Raw genomic sequence first — 20598 nt, 5'->3', positions numbered from 1 at the left:
CAGATTTTTTAAATGAAGTACTGAAGAGAATTCTTGCTACATTCTACTATTTCCCTTTTTAAAAACATAACCCTTTTTGAAAAACTACTCAGGATGCACAGATGTGACAATACATGAACAATAGTAAAAAGTGAATAACAGACATCATTAAGTGTTGATCTTCAACACCAACTCACAGGAGATCAATTTAGAGGGACAGGTCTGCATTCTCCTTCTTCTAAATTTCAACACCTTCTAAATCCTGAAGGAAACCCCAACTGGCTTTTTCCCAGGACAACAGAAAGAGCAATTTTTCTTTGGCGAAAGTATGACTCTGTATTTATTGAAATTTTAAAAAATGCAATCTAGATCCAGCACAAGATTATTCCCCATGCCCCACTACTGCCCCTGCCCCCAGTTTTCCCTTTTTCTCTGAACACATTTAGTAGGCTCCAATTACCTATTCAAGTTTCATCCTTTTGATGCCCTAAAGCTATTTCTAGGAAAGCTGTATTTTCTTTGGATGCATTTCAGTGGATTCTCCATCACCTTAGCTCATGTTCATGCTTAAAACGTTCTCAGGCAATATTACACCACATGTGACTCAAATTTCAGCAATCAGAAAAAAAGCTTATTTCTGACTTTAGTGCAGCATGAAATAAGAGTTCCTCAGCAAACTGACTTGCACCCAGAACAAAAACAAAATTTGGATCATTTACACTTCACAAAAACGACCAAGAGTGCCAAAAAGATGAGTTGGTGCTTATTTTCAGTTGGAAATACATAAAGGGAATCTAACAATTCTAGTCTGTTCCTTCTGACTAAAAAAATCATGGTACATGTAAAATCATGGTACACACACACGTGTGTGTGTGTGTGTGTGTGTGTGTGCTGACCAGACAATCAGGCATTATGGTATCAGTAAATGCAATACATACCAACATAGTTTTCAACATCACTGACATAAAATGTAGGGGCTGGAACAGCTAAGCCCAAGCCATCTTTCTTGGGAACCAGGATGGGTTCTGTGAATCCATTTTCTTCCATGTATTCTGTCGTGAGTTGATTTCCAGTCACCTTCACCACCACATCTTCAGCACTAGAAAGGGAAACACTATTGAATATGTTCTCAGAGCGTACATCTTCCTAATCACACAGTGAAAGAGAGTGACTTATTTCAAAGCTGAGCAACAAACAGGAAGAACAAATGCTGCGAAACAATACATTACTAGAGTGTATTTTCAGTGCTGCAAATCTCCAGAACAAATTGAAGCGAGATTGGTTAAAAATTATTCAAGTGCTTGTCTGGAAAGGTACACATTTCCTTAAGGGATTGGGAAAGCAGAACATACCTTTACGTACCTATTTTTGAGACTGGGTCACTTTTTTTGTTAATGCACAAGTGTTAAATTGTCTAGCCATAATCAATGAAGAGATATTACTATTACAGCTGGGTACCACTAAGCTCAAGAAGGTGATCAGAGAGGTCAATTCATTTCAGAGGGCTAGCTCACCAAAACTGACTAAAAGGACCTTTCAAAAGGGCAAAGCAAAGCAACATCCATTTTCTGAATGGACTGAATTAAAACACATGGGAAGATTCTGGAAGGCTCCAAAGCAACTTTCTTGTTCCCAGGGTCCTATTGTTTTAAGAAAGTGTAATAATCCAAAGGGAGTGTCCTCTAGAAGTGTGCATGTGGTTCCCATTAACACAGAGAAGAGAATTTGGGGGGGGGGGGTGTTGGGGGGAAGGTCTCACAAGCCTGAGAGAATAGGTGCCAGAGTAGTTGAGAAAGAAACTCAAAAAAGAGCTATGACTAATACTTGGCTGCCCTCTACTGAGTGTTTTTCTAAACTACAGCCAGGAGAGTTGAGAACTATCAGGGGAAACGAGTTTACACCACCATCAAATCACTAACCAAGAAAAAGGGTCTTTAATTCAGCCTAATTGGAGGTGAAGACCTTACACCTGGATGACAGTTGAAGCTCCTCTTACTTTTATCTGATGGCCTGAGGAGAATTTCCTGATCGTCTCTGAAGAAATCCAGTAACCATGGTAATGTTGGTTCAGCAAATAAGATTGAGGCAAGTTCATTTTTTGGTGGTTGTGACCAAGCTATATTTGGTGAAGTGTCCAAGAAGAGGTTATTCTAGGTGCAGAATTTTCATCATTCCCTTTTTTTCAAGGAGGGCTCAAGGAAGGGTGACAAGGAAATATTCTCAAAGAGGGCCGTGAGAAAGTTAACACAGGGTGAATTAACGTAGCAGGAAAGGACAAACTTATTATTCACCCGATCCTACAGCTAAGAAGGTTTCAAGAAGTGAGTTTGAAAAGAGGTAATGGTCACCCAAGAAAGTCTTAGGAGAGCATTTCTGGAACTCCTTGGGGGAAAGACTATTGGTAAATTGAAAGGCTGTCACAAATTCCACCTGTATCTTAACAATCTGATGAACAGGTGCATTCATTAGCCTGATAATATTAGGGCAGTGGTTACTACTAGTAATATGTGTTGAAATTCGGCATGGAAAGGCAGGAAAACATTAGGATGAACTCACAGAAATGGTATTTTTAGTGTGAAAACCACCTCCTGTGTCCCTCCTAATTTGCTCAGGAGTCTATCCTTAAGATAGCTACTACTACTACAAGATACACAAATTAATTCCCTTACTACTCCCCATTCTACCCTACTCACTTCAGTTACTGTTTCCTTAGCATGTGGCAGTTCCAAAAATGCTACCTACATGCCATACAGGTGGAGAAGGCAGGATCACAAACAAAGAGGTCCTGAAACACAGCCAAACCATCAGCTTCGAAGCAATCCTCGTCATATCACACCTACACTGGACAGGATGAATGAGGAGAATGCACAACAGCAAAATACCCACACAACTGATCTACGGTATGCTGACCATCTCAGGGCAGAGGTTTTGGGAAGATCCAAACACCAAGAGGGAAAAATGAAAATGACCCTGAGCACTGATGAGCTCCTTCTTGCCAAATCCAATGGCCTCTACTCCACCCTAATCCTCCTCGACCTCTCAGCTGCCTTGGATGCTGTCGACCACCCTCTTCTCCTGAAAACATTATCCAACTTCTGCTTCTCTCTGATTCTCCTATCTCTTTGCTCATTCTCAGTCTCTTTCAAGGGCTCCTCCTCCATCTCCCACCTCCTAACTGTGGAAGGTTCAATTCTGGATCCTCTTTTATTCTCCATTTTCACACACACCCTTGAAGAACTCATTCACTCCCATGGCTTCAACCACACCTCTATGAGGATGATTCCCAAGTCAACATCTTCAGCCCTGATTTCCCTCCGTCTCTGCAGTCTCGCATTTCCTCCTGCCTTCAAGACATCTCTACTTTGATGACCCATCAATAGCTCAAATTTAACAACTCCAAAACAGAACTCCTTATCTTTCCACCCAAACCCTGCCCTCCCCCTGACTTTCCCATCACTGTACACAGTCCCACCATCCTATGCCTCACAAGCCCATAACCTTGTCATTATCCTTGACTCTTCTCTCTCATTCAACACACATATTCAATCTATCACTAACTCCCGTCAGTTCAACCTTCACAACATCATTAAAATCTGCCCTTTCCTCTCCATCCAGACTACTACCATGTTAATCCAAGCACTTATCCTATTCTGCCTTAATTATTGTATCAACCTCCTTGCTGACCTCTCGGCCTCCTGTCTCACCCTACTTGAGTCCATACTTCACTCTGCTGCTCGGATCATTTTTTTACAAAAACATTCAGTCTAGGTTGCCCCACTCCTCAAGAACCTTCAGTGGTTTCCCATCCACCTCCGCATCAAACAGAAACTCCTTACCATCGGCTTTAAAGCACTCAATCACCTTGACCCCTCCTACCTCACCTTACTACTCTCCTACTACAACCCAGCCCACACACTTCACTCCTCTAATACCAACCTACTCACTGTATCTCAATCTCACCTATCTTGCTATAGAACTCTCACCCACATCCTGCCTCTGGCCAGGAATGCCCCCTCTCTTCATATTGGACAGACAATTATTCTCCCTACCTTCAAAGCCTTATTGAAGGCACATCTCCTCCAAAAGGCCTTACCCGACTGGCCCTCATTTCCTTTTCTCTCACTCCCTTCTACGTTGCTCTGATCTGCTCCCTTTATCCACCACCTCTCCCTTAGCCCCACAACACTTATATCCATAATTTATTGATTTACATTAATGTCTGTCTCCCTGCTCTCAACTGTAAGCTCACTGTGGGCAAGGAATGTGTCTGTTTTACTGTTATACTGCACTCTCCCAAGTGCTTAGTACAGTGTTCTGTACACAGTAAGCACTCAATAAATACGATTGATTGATTGGCACTGTGGGTAATAAATGCAACAGTGCAGCACAGGGCAAGACTTACTTGCGCATGATGAAGAAAAGACTGTCAGCCATTCACTGGTCTTGTCAATGATATCCACCCATACTGATAAAAGCTCCCCATCACCTTCTAACTCAAAGGACAGCTATGTAGTAAGACCAATGGTATTTATCCAGTGCCCACTATATGCAATATACTGTACTACACATTTGTAATCAGTAGCTTGATGCATTTATTTTGTATGCACTGGTCACCATTACGCTATCCACATTAGATTGGAAGTTCCATGAGGGCAATTGACATCATTTCACACTCACCTTATAATTCCAGCTCACTGCTTAGTGCACAAAATAGGGTTGAATAAACACAGATGACATTGAGGAAGATGGAGCCTGAGGAGCCGGTGCATTCCCCCTCTTGCCCCACCACAAATCCACTGTACTCTGGGAAGTGCCCTGGGAATCGCCAGGATATTTTGTTGAGTAAGGGCACAGGACTGGAGTATAAAAAAAGCCTGAAATGTTTCCTGTCAATAAGGGAGGTGTGATAACGGCAGGGTTCCCAGGGAAGGCTCATGACTCCAAAAATATTAATTTTATCTGCATGGCCAAATCTCTACTAACATTAAAAGCTGAAAGTTTGGTCCATCTCCAGCAGATCCTGGCCCCCAAATGCTTTTTCTACTGACAAATTAATTTCACAAAACGTACTTGCACCTTGTAGGCAAAGACCAAACTAACCCTGAATACAGGTTAGGCTATCAGCAGCCGTTAGAGCTTGAGGCAGTGGACCAGGGTGGGAAAAGTGGCTACTACTGTACTTTGACTTGGGCCACTCAGAAAACCTGGAACCATGAAGACCGATCTGCTTACTATCGATCAATCAACTGTATTTATTAAGCAATTATTCTGTGCACAGCACTGTACTGAGTGCTTGGGAGAATACAATAGAGTTAATAAGCATAATCCCTGCCTTCGAGGAGCTTAAAATCTAGCAGGGGAGACAGCCGCTAAAGCAACAGCATTTAAAGATATGAACATAAGTCCTCTGAAGAGGAGGAAAAGGAGGAGAACTCAAGTGCTCAGGTGACATGGAAATGATGAAGTGGCAGTTGAGGGAGAAATAGGGCACTGCATTTCAGATCCTGAGTTTGAGGCTGCCAAATTGAGGCCTTCATTTCTGGTCAATCCAGGTTAAGTCAGAACAAGGAGTGACCTTTTAAGCAGGGTGCTTATTTCGGGGTTCACAGTCCCCGAAATTCAAACAGTCTTTACTCACAAGTTTTTCTATTGCTCCGTTTGCTTTGAAATGGAAAAATATGAAGATATTGCACAAAGAAACCTCCAAAGCTCCGGTCAGAAACTAAACATCAGTTGACAAACAGAACTTCAGGTTCAGTTCAGGATGTTGAAAGTGTCTTCAATGGACAATGCTCATTGTTAATGCAGGGAAATTTTCTGTGCACACCAAACCAGGAAACCACTTAACACACAAAAGGTTGAGCCCCATTCACAAAAAGTGACTATCAAGTGTCAGTCTCCAGCTTGGCTTTACCTCCTCAATAGGACTTCTGTTTCTGTTTCTGTTTTCATGCTAAGTGACTGTTGAACGCAATGTTTCATCTGTAATAACTATTCCACTGTGGGCCGTGGCACATACAGCAGCCTATATGTAGTTGTCCTTTGTATTAGAAGAAAGACACCTCTGAGTGCATGTGTGGCTGTAAAGACCAATGCTTGATCCACAATCCCGGTCACATTGGGCACCCAGAAAGATTGTCCTTTCTTGTGCTGTTGTACTTCAATTTTATAGGAACTGCCCTGTTTTCTCTTATGGCAGCCTAACTGGTGTGCTATTCGGAATGGGCCCGTCCAAATTTAGGCCATGTTACATTTCTGCTTAATCCCAAGACCACCTGACCAAGTAGTTCTCATTTGCTGCCTTTCCCAGTGGAACAGCTCTCAAGTCTTTAGATGCTCAGGACAAAAGAATTAAAGTATTTTACAAGTGGCTGCTGACTCAATCCAAGTCAACTCCATGAGCTGTGTTGGCAGTTGAAACTTGTTGGTTTAGCTTCTTGAGCCTCTCAGGATCTCAATACAGGAAACCATATTGAAACTGTTTCAGCATAATGTGGACTTAGCACAACAACAGAGGATGATATGGCATGGAGACATCATTCACACCAGGCACAAGATGGCAAACTATGTAAAAGGACTCCCTCTCAATTCTCGGCTATGGCACAAGCATTCAAAAACTGGCCCAGAGAAAAGCAATCTCTATCAATTCCATCCCCTTCATTTATTGAATACAGCAGAGACTGTTTTGGCTCACAGATTCTAACCTGAGATTGAAACCAATCTCACGGAGCCTCGGTGGAACAAGAGTTTAGACCCTACTCTGCTGAGAGTAACAATTTGATTAACAGTCTGCTGTTTTTGTGATGGCTGTCATGATAGCCAACAATCTACTGAATATAATTCATGCTGATACCCCTTCAGCTCTAGTAGCTTTCACCACCCTGCCAACCTAAAAGTGCTGGTGACTCGCTCTCCAAGCCCAGATAAATTCATATACGTAGATGTTTCTGTCAAGTGTATTGATGCTGCAGCCTCAACTGGAAGTTGCTAAATGTAAACTCTTTCAAAGTCACATGGACCGAATGCAATTTTCCACAAACAAATATCTCAACATTACACGCAAAATTCTTCTATGGTGGCATACACTGCTGATGCAAAATTCTAATGTTCTAACCACAAGTAACAGAGTTTGTTTGACTATCCTTAAACTCTTGACTGCTCACCCAAAGTGGAGAGGGTAAAAAATGTGCGAAATAAATCCGAAGTAAAAAAAAAAAAATCTTCCCACTAACAAAAATAGAATCTGGAAACTAAAGATTGCTCCTGGACGGCAGGCCTTCTGTAAATTTAAAAATTCATTCATAAAATACATAAAATAGCTGGGGTTGGTCAATCAATCAATCAATCCATGGTAATAATAATAATAATGATGGCATTTGTTAAGCACTTACTATGTGCCAAGCACTGTTCTAAGCGCTGGGGGAGATACAAGGTTATTAGGTTGTCCCACATGGGACTCTCAGTCTTAATCCCCATATGCTAGATGCTATTTATTGAACACTTACTGTGTTCAGAGCACTGTACTAAGCATGGAAAGTATAATATAACAGTATACCAGACACACTCCCTGCCCACAAGGAGTCTACAGAGTTGGCAGATACAATCCCTACCCTCAAGGAGTTTACAGTCTAGATGGGGGTCATCCCCAGAACATTTACCTACACACTTCTTTAAACTTTACATGGTCCCCAACATGAAAGTGACCAGATATACCCCACTAGGTGGGCTAGTCAGTTTCAGGGTACCTGCCCACAACAAGGAAAGCCTCAATCTCTCCCTCCCCTCTCCCTCTTTGATGCCTTTTTTTCCTGTCTTTTTGGTCAAATTGCAGGCTTCTAAAATTCTGGTCACTTCATTCCTCATTTGGCCCCAAGGCCAGCCCACCTACCTGGGAAAAGTCCGACTTCGTAGCTCTTTAATGAAAATCTGACTCCCATTCTGCACAGGTTTGACATCAGTCACCTGCCCAGTGTCATGTTTGTGCCAACTTCTTTTCTTTTTCACTGAAGGAGAGAAAACACACTTGTTGTAGAAGAGAATAACAACAACAAAATGAACCACCAGAAAGCAATCATAAAGCTTTGAAAAACAATATGTATATAAACATAAAGCATTTCACTCTTCATTGAAGCATCCCTCCCCACTCCACTTCCAGGCTCTACTGCTGCATCATAAACAAGCAACAGCAATTCTCTAGCAACATTTAAGGAAAGGGAAAGAGAAAATCTTATTAACCAAATCAATCACATTTACTGAATGCCTTACTCTGTGCAGAGCACTGCCCTAAGTCTTTTGAAGAATACAAAATAGTTAGAAGACACAATTTCTACCCTTAAGGAGCTTACGGTCTAGCGAAGGAGACACTATGTTCCCAAAGGACTCTTCTAGGAAATTTTAAACAGGCAGAATGCCGCTACCAGCCTGGAATGAACCACAAAAGTTAGGTTAATGCTGAACTGAAAGATTTAGTTATGAAGTATTTGGGGGCCACAACTCACCTGAAAAGCAAACTATTGGATGCAAGATGAAGAATACATTTAAAGAAAGGAAACGTAGAGGGTTCAGGAAGGATCATAAGGTGACCAGGAGTCAGCAAGTGAAACTGCTTTGCTTAGGGTTTTGTTCTCCCAGCATGCTTAGCATTAGACCTGTTAAACTACTATGAGGAGCTTTAGGCTTGACACATTTTATAAAGAGGATATGGACAATGTGGGCAATCCAGAAACGGGCAGTGAAAAATAAGCAAAGAACTCCAGGATAGGATCATAATAAAAGGCAAAAGGAATTGAGATTATTTGGGCTGGAGATGAAATGACACAGAGGTAGTTTAATAAGAACTCATTCATTTCAAGAGTATTTGTTGAGCACTTATGGTGTGCACAACATTGTACCAGGCCCTTCAGAGAGTACAATAAAGGAAGAATATATAGTCCCTGCCCTTGAAGAGCTTACAATCTAATTGAGGAGACAGGCAGATGCAAATTGCACAGAGACAGTAGGAACTGGAGAGGAAAAGGAACTGGAGGGGAAAAACAGCAGATTTAATGGGTCAAGTGTGGGAAAATGAATGAATAAAAGAAATAAGCTGATACACATATGAGTGCTATGGGTGGCTTTTGGGATAGTATAAAACCAGAGAGTTGGGGATTAGTTGGGGAATGCCTCCTGAAGGAGGTGAATTATCAGGAAGGCTCTGACAATGGGGAGTGCTGTGGACTTGAAGAGAGCAGGACTTCCAGGCAAGAGGAAGGGAATGCACAAGGGGTCAAAGATAGGCAAGTCGAGAGTGAGGTACAGTTAGGAAGTTACCCCGCAGGAATAAAGAGAGTTAAATTTTTACACAAAAGAAGGTGACCAATTGTTCTCCATCTCCAATAATGACATGGCATGAGGAAATTAAATAAACTTGTAGCTAACTTGTAGGTAAACTACAAGAAGAGGGATTCAGGATTTATACAGAGGGGAACATAAAGCTTGTTTAATTTTTGGAAGAGGTCACACAAGATATTTATCCAGAATCAGTGTGTCCTAGTAATAGAGCATGGGCCTGCAAGTCAGAAGGACCTGGGTTCTAATACCAACTCTGCACATGTCTGCTGTGTGACCTTGGGCAAGTCACTTCACTTCTCTGTGTCTCAGGTACCTCATCTGTAAAATGGGGATTAAGACTGTGAGCTCCACTTGGGACAACCTGATTACTTGTATCTACCCCAGCACTTAGAAGAGTGCTCGACATGTAGTAAGCACTTAACAAATACCATAATTACTAATTAATTAATTTATTATTATTATGTGGGAGAGGGACTGTGTCCAAACTGATTAGTTTGCATCTACCCCAGTGCTTAGTAAAATGCCTGGCATGTAGTAAGCACTTAGCAAATACCATTTTTAAAATACTTCTTCTCAGGAGAACAATAAGATTAAGGCAGATACTCTTCTTCCTAAATGGCTGAGGTGCAATTCCACCTGTAAACAGGGGAATGGACCACATAACCTCCTTGAGATGCTTTTAAGCTTTACAATTCTAGTATCTATCACACCTCCTATCCCCCAACCCCCACACCCAGCATGCCGCTCAAGTGGCCCTGATGCCATGATGATTCTGCATCTCCAAATCGACGTGTCGCTCACCCACTCTCACTGACTGTGGGTCTTTCCAACAAAGAAGAGCAAAAGGTTGAGATGAGAAGGACATAAGGTTAACAAGGATGGTGTGGCCAGAGGAAAATGAAGAAGTCTGAAGAATTGTTCAGACCAGCTCTACCCCTTCCATAACCAAAGATCGGGGACAACTGCAAGCAGAGGTAAAGTGAATCCCAGTACTTCAACCCCATGGTTTGAATATCATTTTTTTTTAATTGCTGTAGGCCAATGACACAATCCTCTCCCAGCTGAGTGCACTTCACTTTGCAGCAGAAGGACAAGCAGAAGGATAATTGCTGACTGGCATAGCCATCTCCAGTTGAATATCGACACCAGCTCTGGATAACATTCTGTGCTTCCCTGAGACTACATGCATCATCTTTATTATAAACCTAAGATGCTATTTTTCTCATGACCCAATTTACAGTAAAGAAATTATGAAAAGGCTATTCTGTGTCCCTGCTACTCTAACTGCATAATGTTCCAATACAGGAAGACATGCTCCCAGCTAAACCCCTGTAATGAAGGCAAACAGTAAAGGCTAATGTGGAATCAGACTGGGGAGCTTGCCTTGGGAAAGGAGCCAGGCTCAAATGCTGGTTAACGAGAAAAACACACATCACAACACTCTGCTCCAACCCACATTCTCGAAGCCTAACAGCTGACGAGGTAGACCATCATAAGCATAGCCAAATTAAACCAATGTCTTTTGTTCGATCTTTGCTCCTACTGAATAGCCACAACTCTCTTCACCAAGTTCAGGGCCAATGTTTTTCTGTCTTAAAGGTCTCCATCACCATGGCCCCAAAATGCAGGAATCCAATTGTGCGGGAGGACAAGGACTGTTTATAACAGGGACAAGTTAGCAAGCGCTCCCATAACTGCCTGCCTCCTTCTCTATGGGAAATAGCCGGGGGGAGGGGTAGACATGACTCCTTGGTAAACTGGCACTGTTGTGAAGTTCTCTCTGTTACACTCTAGCAAAACCAAACCACAGTGTCAGAGTTGTTAAAAGTGCTGTTTGTTCTGAAGTAGAGACTGCCACTGTGAGTCAACTGCCCATGTTGTTGATTTCTGAGCCCTCCTAGTACGTTGGTCTTGATGTTTGCTTTCCCTTGAACTAGAACATAAGAATCAACCCAAAGCTTTGCTCCCATCATAAATATAACTGAGCCTGATTTGTCATATACACCTTTCCATCATTTTTCTGGTTTCTCTCCACATCCTACCTTGACTGTGAATAGAGAGAGACCAAACAAACTCCTCACCATTGGCTTTAAGGAGGTAATCGGCTCTCCCTTTCCTATCTTACCTTGCTGATCTCCTACTACACTCCAGGTGGTGCAGTTTCCTCCTCCGACCCCAACCTACTCATTGTAACTCAATCTTGTCTATCTTGCCAACATTTCCTTTTTTATGGTACTTGTTTAGTGCTAAGTGCAAACACTGTTCGAAGCACTGGGGTAAACACATGTTAATTAGGTTGGACACAGTCCCTGTCCCTCATGGGGCTCACAGTCTAAGTAGGAGGGAGAACAGGTATTCAATCCCTGTTGAGGAAAATGAGGCACCAAGAAGTTAAGTGACTTGCCGGAGCAGACAAATAGTGGAGCAGGGATTATAATTTAGGTCCTTTGACTCCCAGGCCTATGGTTCTTCCACGAGGCCATGCTGCTTCTTGGCTGCCCGCATCGTCTCTCTGGCCTGGAACTCCCTCCCTCTTCATATCCTCCCTCCCTCTTCATATCCTCCCTCCGTCTTCATATCCTCCCTCCCTCTTCATATGCAACAGACCACCACTCTCATCACCTCCAAAGCCTTAATAAAATCATAGCTACTCCAAGAGGCCTTCCTCATTTCACCCCCTATTCGTTCTCCTCTCTGCATTGCCTATGCTCTTGGGTGTGCACCCCTTAAGCACTTCGATATTCATCCCACCCCAGTCCACTAGCACTTATGTTCATAGCCTTACAGTCTGCCATTTCTCCTATCTGTAATTTATTTTCAAGTCTGTCCCATCCTCTAGGCTGTCAGCTCCTTGTGGGCAGGGAGCACATCTACCAAGTCCATTGTATTGCACTGGCCCAAGCACTTAGTACAGTGCTCTGCACATAATAAGCACTCAACAAATACCATTGAGTGATTGAACAAAAGAGGAAAGAGATAGAAAGTCATGAGTGGAAGGGGAAAGATGCACTACTGAGCCATGACTTCCTTCCTTAATTTGTCTTATGCCGTCAAGTTGTCTCTGACCCACAGCCGACACATCTCTCCCAGAACACCCAGCCTCCAACAACAATCGCTCTGGTAGCGTATCCATAGCGTTTTCTTGGTAAAAATCCAGAAGTGGTTTACCATTGCCTCCTTCCACGCAGTAAACTTGAGTCTCTGCCCTTGACTCCCTCCCATGCCGCTACAGCCCAGCACAGGTGAGTTTTGACTTGTAGCAGATTGCCTTTCACTCACTAGCCACTGCCCAAGCTAGGAATGTAATGGAATGGACAGGCCTCTTCTTGACTCTCTCTCCCGTAGTTGAGGCTGGTAGAGTACTGGAATTCGCCAGGTGAGAAGTACTGGAAACTCTCCAGGTGCGACCCTGAGAGGGGATCCCTCCTCAATAGCCTCCACCAAAAACGTCACCTTTTCCTGAGCTCTACTTCTGCTTCTCAGAGCCCCCATCTTCTTCAGAAGGGTGTGTTCTTTATCTAAGTGTCTACCCAATGGCACCTATTGTGTTCCCCTTGAGATTTACCTGGGCAGTAACTCTTCTCCTTAACAGAATTACTTAAAATATCCTTCTACAAAGCCATAACTATCTCTGTGGGAAAGCATCCCCCAGGGGTGATCTGACATCTCTGGGGAGATATGGGCAGCAGGTATAGGGAGCATACTGGGGCTTCAGGCCTGATTCAGCCACCTTTGCTGAATCCAGTTTCAGGCTAAAACTTACAGTTCCCCTACTACCCACCCAAGTTTCCCTACCATAGTACAAAAGGACAATAAAAGGAAGCTGTGGATTGAGAGAGGGGAAGAGAAAGGGGCACCCAGAGCTGTCACAAAGAACTAGGTAGCAGCAGCTCAAAACCCAGAAGTTGTGGGGTGAACTGCAAGAAGCCACAGTAGGTGACATGGGAATAAGTGCATCTTCTGCAGCCAGAGGCATGCATGGTGGAGGTTACCTGTGTCTATTCCAGATTTTGCCTTGCACAATACGGTGAGTCCCAGAAGGGATATGGAAATGTTTCAGGCCAATTTCCGTGGCCACAAAGCACTTAAGTTTCTCACCTTTATGATCACAAATAACACCAAGCTTTATGTTTCTACCAGCTTTGTAAATAAGAACCCAAAAGCTCCCATTTCATTTTTTTTTAATCCAGTCCATCCTCCCCCTCAGAGCGACACGGGGGGGTACAATGAATGGTACCTGCATTCTACTTCTTCTACTTGCTCAGCCTAAATTGCAGCTCACCCTGACTGGCTAGTTAAACATTTGTCTATCCAGACATACAAGGAAACTATACATATCAAGTGAGTCAGTCCGGCACACCTCACATTTTCTCATTACAGGAAAGCCATTCTAATTCTATCATTTCTGCCCAGGCCTTCTCCAGACTTGGAAAAGACAAAATGACTTTAGATTTCATGCCACAAGAAAAATGGCTGTGTGAAACGGGAGTCACCAAGCCACTCTGGTGAAGTGAAAATAAAAGAAAGAGGAAAATTGCTTTTTAATTACACATCTGGAAGACATATATCAGAGAAGGTAGGAGCCAAAAGTATATTTTTAAAATTCTGCAAAAATTGCGTAACAAAGAAAATCAGGATATGAGCCTCTCTTTGTTAACCTAGCAAGTACATCTTGGCTGGAAATGATCTGATCTAGAAGAGCATGTTCATTTTTCATTTACAATTGACACTTTAAATAACTGAACTTTTTTTAACACAGCTCTAATAGCCTACAAAAAAGCAAAATGAGTGGATTTCCATAACCATCCTCACCCTATTAAAAAAAATCAAAGGGTTGCAAACAGAGCAGACTTTGAATGGCTCTTTAAATACAGAGTATACATTGGCTGGAAAATATCTTTTCTGTGTTGATATTACTACAGCCAATTTTAAATTCCTTGTGTTACCATAAGATCCTAGAACATTTATTTACTTTCAGAGAGGCTTCTTGGAATTTGTGGAGCATTTTGAGAAACTGCAACCAGAAATAAATCGACTTCTAACACATGTATCACAGGGGTACCTGGCTGCTTTGGAAATAGCTCCAAGTGTTAATACAATAACTGATCAAAAAAATTAACAGAAGGATATCAGTTTATACTAATGACTGCATTTTAAGGTCAAAATGCTAAGCAAGCCAGCTAAAACACTTGTGGAAAAATCTCCCCTCCCCATTCTGTCGGAAAGTGATAATGGAGCTACACATTTTCAATCCTGCTGAACAGCATATGTTCTGAAGAATACTGCAATCACAATGTTTATGGTATGCGACCTGTATTTTTTCTCTCCTTTGACAATGACTGTGACAGACATATTGCCATAGGCAGATCTTGTTAAATAAGGATAAACCAAGAAGCTATACACAGTGCTGTAAGTTAAGTATTTCAATTCATTCTTGGCAGAATTGGCATTTTACACTTGTAATTCTCTTAAAGGGACATTGTCCGTCCCTCTGCAAGTTAGCAACTCAGTCTATTATTTTCAGTCTTTGTTGTGGCTAAGACCCTGTAGTGAAAATCATCTGAGGCAAAAGTAGGAGAGATTTTTTGCTTCAACTTCAATATTAGTTTGATTTTAATCTCAATCTACTCCCCGGATCAGTCTTTAACCCCCCAATTTAACTCAAGCTCTTTATTAATACTGCGGGTCTTTTCAAGTGACTTAACCCACCCAAGCTGCTCTAACAGAGAGCAATTAACTTAAGCAACAGCCTGAATTCAATTGGCTGTTTCATTTGCTAGACATGCCCAGGTGGGTGTTTAATAAATAGAAAAAAAAATACACAAATGAGAACATGAGAATCCCACACCCTTTTCAAATCCTGAAGGAAGAAAACATGGATTAAAAGCTTTTCGAATCCCTGAAAGTCTATCAGAGCTTGCCTGGTTCCTAGGATGCAGCACTTAGAATAAGTGGCTTGAAAATGGTCCATTTAATCAATTGCTACAAATGTTTTTTGCTTTGTCGACTTAAAAGCAGTAATGAAAATGATTTGTTAATTAGTTTTCCCGGGACAAAAAGATCCCAAGCTTTTAAAGACCACCATCTGGGGGTTAGGATATTAGGATAATTAGAGTTCAGAGAACTCGGTTCTGGAGTCTTAACCCTTTAACATTTGGGAAAGTCTGCATACTGAGCCAGAATGGCCAGAGCTAACACACACAGTTGCTCAAAGATCAGGCCCCTCAGTACGATGTGATTAGAACCGCACAGAAATAATATTCTGTAGAAACAGGCATAAATGTGCATGCAGTCACTGGATGAACCGAAGCACTGGTTTGCCAAGAACCTTGCGAGAAACTTAAATTAGAGAAAACTGCTTCAATTATGGGGGTTTTACAATTAAACAATCTACTTAGGATAGGCAAAGAGATAACAGGGGGGTGTACTTACACGTAGACTTCCCGTGAGTTTTCTCGCAGTTTGGACAATGATAAATGTCAATATCTGGTGCCTCCTCCTCTTCTACACCAACACAGCTGGAATATTGAAAAACAGACACTGGATCACTCACCCTGCTTTGTGACTCCTGACTTGAAAGGGGAGAACAGACAGCTGTCTGAGGGCTGAAGGCAGTGACTTTGTTTTCTGCCACATGAGTTTCAGCAGGGTTAATTAGGGAGGGCTCAATTCAAAAGAGAAACCATCCCTGGCCCAGGACTGAGTCTGGATGGGCATCCTGCTTGTCTACTGAGCTGAGAGAGCTGGTCCCCAGAAGCCTGTTGGCCTATTTTGTGCAGGCCGGTCTCTCGGAGGCACAAAGGGTAATGGACGTTTCATTAGAAATTCTCTGCTTCCATGCCACATCCATCACAGTGCCTGATTCAAAGGAGACAAATGCTGCCTCCCACAGAGCCAGAGAACGCCTCTCCACCACTGAATGCAGCTCCCAGGGAACAGGGCGACCTATTCACCACTGCCTCAGCTGCCCACTGGCATGGGAACCCCAGTTGCCAAAGAGGTGGGAGGACCGGTGGCACCAAGAGCTTGGCTGGCCCAGCCTCGGAGACATGTCAGCTCTCTTCCAGTTTGGCATGCAGGAAGGTAAGGGGACCTAGCGGGGAGGACAAAGAGTTCACAGCCCGAGCGGCTGCCAAGACGATGGGTTGCCTTGCAGCAGATGCTCGGAACACCCACTGAGACAAGTGCGTATGTTAAAACATATGCAACAATAGGGCTGCTGCTGCAAGGCTGTTCTGTGAACGGGATGCAGAGGTAGGATGTGGTGCTGGGGGAAGAGCAAAGCTAAATTACCAGAGAACAACGAGTCCAAGATTAAACAAAAAACAATGCTGTGCCAAAAATGAGAGGTGCTATTGTCCCTGTCCCAAGTTGAGGCACCATCACTCTTACTTGGTTGGTGAGGGAGAAGCAGAATCTCAATTCACCTCTTTTGGCCTAAACTCCGCCCGACAGTCTCAGGAGGCAGAGCAGGACCCCAGTGAAACCAGAAAGTTTATTTCGTGTGGGAACCAGACATGGTGACTGATAGACTCCTCACCAAGTCACTGCAGGAGGGTTGGGCTAGTGCCTGTCTCTCATTGTCTCACCCCTCCCTCGGCAGGTACAGCTGATTTCCAACCTGTGGTAGCCAACCCCCATTTCAGGCAGTCTACAGATGTTTCTCAATTCTGAGGGATAGGGCTTAACTCCAGAGTGCAACCAAAGCAGTACAGACTGACCCCCATTTTGGTCCTCTGGGTTCAGAAATCCCTACGTATCCATTTAGCCTCTCCTCCAAGTAGAAAGGAGGGGGATATCAATGCTAGTGCTTTGCTTTCAACTGATAATACTCGGGGTACTTCACAGTACCCCAGGTAATACCTCCTGAAAGCTCTTTAAGTAAAATACTATGGGGTTTGCTTTATTAAGGGAGGACATGGCCAAGCTGATGGCCTTCTTGTCTGCTTTACAAGAGAACTGCTGGCTCTCTTCAACATAAAGAACCATGTATTTTGAAGGTTTGCTATCTGCCTCGTCTCCCTCCCTCACTCTCACTTGGGGGCTTCCAAGGGCACAGAGCAAGGCTTCATACAACCTGCAGGGTACTCTCAAAAAATAAAGAAAGGGTTGAAAAGCATCAGAGTAGTGAGCAAATGAAGCAGCATTAACAGAGAGAACTTCTAGTGACCCTGAAATACTCCATCTCCTCACCAAAAGCCCTCCAAAGCTCCCTGGGTTAGCAGGTTGGTGATTTAAAAACCCAAGAATGAACCTAAAGATAAAAACACAATCACTACCAGTCTGGTCTGTTAAACAATTTCTAAGCAATAAGAAAACATATCGGCTGAGTTTGCATGAAGCATGAATAGTTTTTGAAAGAATCTTTCCAGTGGAAAAATTAGACTTTGACCCAAATCTGCCAAAGACAAGCCTACCCATCAACACCAAGCTATAATTAGCAAGGGTTGCTCCGTGCAGACAAAAGTATTGTGTCTGGCAGCCGTCACTACTAACTCCACCTCAATCTGCTTCAGGAACCTTGGTGTAAGGATGTCTGCCAGGGTGGCAAGCTGAATTTCAGGCTTCTTGATCCCACTGATCCTTTTCCATCCTTGTCCACTTACCCCACTGCCACGCTGGGTACCTGGAGCCCAAGAAAGACTGGGAGTGGGGTAGGAATGGGAGCGGCTCTGCTCCCGCCTCCTCCGATTGGGAGAGAATAGGCAAAGTAGGAGGTTGAAGCAGGTTACTAAAGCTGCTGCTGTGGCTTCTGCTCTTTCCTCTAGTTTCAAACAATGGGGCTATGTCCAGAGATGTTTTCTGTTTAACAACACAATGCTTCCCCAAGGGGTTTTCTTGTTCCCATATGGTACTGCTGCACAGATCAAACATAGAAGCTGCAAAACCTTACAAATCCTTAGCAGAAAAGAGCAAGAAATCAGCTCCTCTAAGCAGCAGCTGTCAATCAGGTATGGTCCTAGGACAATCAGAAGTCCTGTTTGAGGACACAATCTCACAGGAAAAAAAAAAATAGCCTCAGGGCCTCATCTGAATGAATTTCTGACATTCCTTGCTAACCTGCAACAAAAAGCATTAGCTGCAAACCTCCCTCTTGTTCAGTTGAAGACAAGGCTGAAAATGTTTGTGCCTCTGAGAAATATGGATTTTCTAATTTTTTAAATAGACATTTATTTTGCCCTATGCAAGCCTCAGCCATTAAGTGGCCCAGGCTAATTAAAAAAAGGAAAATGAGAAACAATGGCCCGCAAAGTATCATGGATCCCAGATTCTATAAAAACAAAAAACAAAAACACAACAAAAAAAAAAGGCCAGAAAAAATTCCTTATGCTGCTGGATTAAATTTGACAAATTTAGTACAGGAGGGGATTAGGTTCCATATGAGTGTGCCTCGGCCTCTACATTCACCCCAACTGAACAGCTGGAAACTGTGGGCATCCAGCACTCCCTTATCTCTGAGGAGGATGGAGAGTGAGATAGTACTTAGGGACAGCAGGTTAACTACTACAGCTTCGACTTGGTGTGAGAATCAATCCCTCAAGCACAAGACTAAAGCCCACGGGACTGGGAAGCTGGGTAAATGCTTTGAGAGGGAGGGGTGGGGTGCTGCTTCCATCTGGTTTATTTCCTGTTACAGTGCCTTGCACCCCACCGTGAATTTAAGGGACCTTTTTCAAATAGCATTCTGATCTCCAATGATCTGCAGAAGGAAAATAATGACAGCAGTGATTGATGGGTAGCACTATTCCTTCAGCCACGCATGACTTGAGGAGGGTCTAGTGGTTTGGGTGAAAGTAATGCTCTAGAGTCAAGCTTCCCTCTGCTCTACCCTGCCAACCACTAACAACACTTTTAAAAACACATTCCCTTGAATCCCAGGCTTTTGGCTTCTAGTGAGACCATCTGGCATTGGCAGTGACAAATACAAGAGGATTGCAATCCTCTGGAAAACTAGGAACTGTGCCCAACCCGGAAAAACAGAAAACTGGACCTTCTGGATCCTAGTTTTTATGGAAGTTCTCAGGAGCAAGAACTCTACACTGGCAATCCAGGAACCACCCCCATCACCCACCTCTCCCTCCACAAGCCTTTTCTCCTGCCTGTGCTACTTCCATGAACAACAGGGGACCTTAGAGAAGCAGCAGGCTTAGCTGCTGGCTTCCTGAGATGTCACTGCCTCCTTTGAGGGAGAAAGTTGGAGGTTACCCGAGTTCCTGGTGCAGCTCCTTAAGTCCCAAGAGCTCTCCTGTGATTGCAGACAGGGAACAGTGATGGAGGAATACAGGTCAAGGCTGGGCACTCCAGAATTCCTGATGCATCAATTCCAGGTAACTTAAGAACAAATGACCATATGAGATTTTCAAGCATCTGAAAACCTGTGCTGCCTATCTTGGCACCTGGCAGCACTCTACCACGCCCATGCCACCTCCAAGGTGGCAAGGATACTTTCAGAAGAGGTGCAGGTCCCAGAAGCCCCTGTGGCTCCAATTCCAGTCCCTACCAGAGTGAGATCTGGAGTTTCAGGAGCTATAAAAAGCAAGGTCCTGCTGTATTTTTATGATTTTAAGATTTTCACCTCCTCTGAGAATCCTGAATGTGTCCTTTCTTCCAGTATGGAGGAATTGTTTTTCTTTGGTTTTGTTTTGAAGCAAGAGAGCAAAGACGTGCTGCCACCGAGTTTTTAGTTCTCAGGGAAGCTGGGAACATCTGGAATAGCTTGTGTGCCTTGTGACCAAGGCGGGTGGATCTGTTCTTCCTCCAAGTTTCTCATTGTCCTGCTCGTTGCCTCTGCAGTTGACGAACTGTACTTGGGTCAGGTTTCTTTGAGCCTCTTGCAGAGAAGGTGGCTACATAAGCTACCATCACAGGACAAGAGCCCTCAGAACATGGACATTTCGATCACATCTCATTTGCCACCCACAGTTAAGCAGAATCCTACTGCCCAACTTCATTCTGTTTACTCGTGTTACAACTGAGTCTTGTTGTCCCCCTTGTTGTTGAGCATGGTACACAGGTGATGCTGAGGGAACTACTCAAGAAGCCAGATCTGGCATGTGATGGGTCCAGGTCTCACAACCAAACAGAAGGTTGGATGACACTAGAGCTGGAACAGAGTCAGACTGTTCACCTCAACACAGGACATGTTTGGAGAATTGACAACAATACGAGATCCAAACAAACTGCGGCATGGGAGCTGAGACGGGGCAACCAAAAATAAGGAGGTAGAGGAAATGGTTTAAGGCTGTCGTGAAGAGCTGTAGAGCTTCAGACAATGCAGCGTAACAGCTG

General features: G+C 43.5%; 1 protein-coding gene across 1 annotated transcript in view; it reads right to left on the bottom strand.

Moving 5' to 3' along the window:
* Positions 1-20598, bottom strand: part of PHF2 (PHD finger protein 2) — a 187723-nt gene that overhangs the window by 65211 nt on the left and 101914 nt on the right. Inside the window, exons 2-4 of the mRNA XM_029051015.2 lie at positions 15742-15827; positions 7868-7982; positions 918-1078 (exon numbers count right to left, since the gene is read on the bottom strand). Of these exons, the coding sequence (XP_028906848.1) occupies positions 918-1078; positions 7868-7982; positions 15742-15827 (362 nt within the window). The remainder of the gene's footprint in view (positions 1-917; positions 1079-7867; positions 7983-15741; positions 15828-20598) is intronic.

This window comes from Ornithorhynchus anatinus, chromosome X1 (assembly GCF_004115215.2).
Source record: "Ornithorhynchus anatinus isolate Pmale09 chromosome X1, mOrnAna1.pri.v4, whole genome shotgun sequence".
Taxonomy (NCBI): domain Eukaryota; kingdom Metazoa; phylum Chordata; class Mammalia; order Monotremata; family Ornithorhynchidae; genus Ornithorhynchus; species Ornithorhynchus anatinus.
The sequence above is the reverse complement of the archived record's forward strand: the minus strand, read 5'-3'. Positions and strand labels throughout refer to the sequence as shown.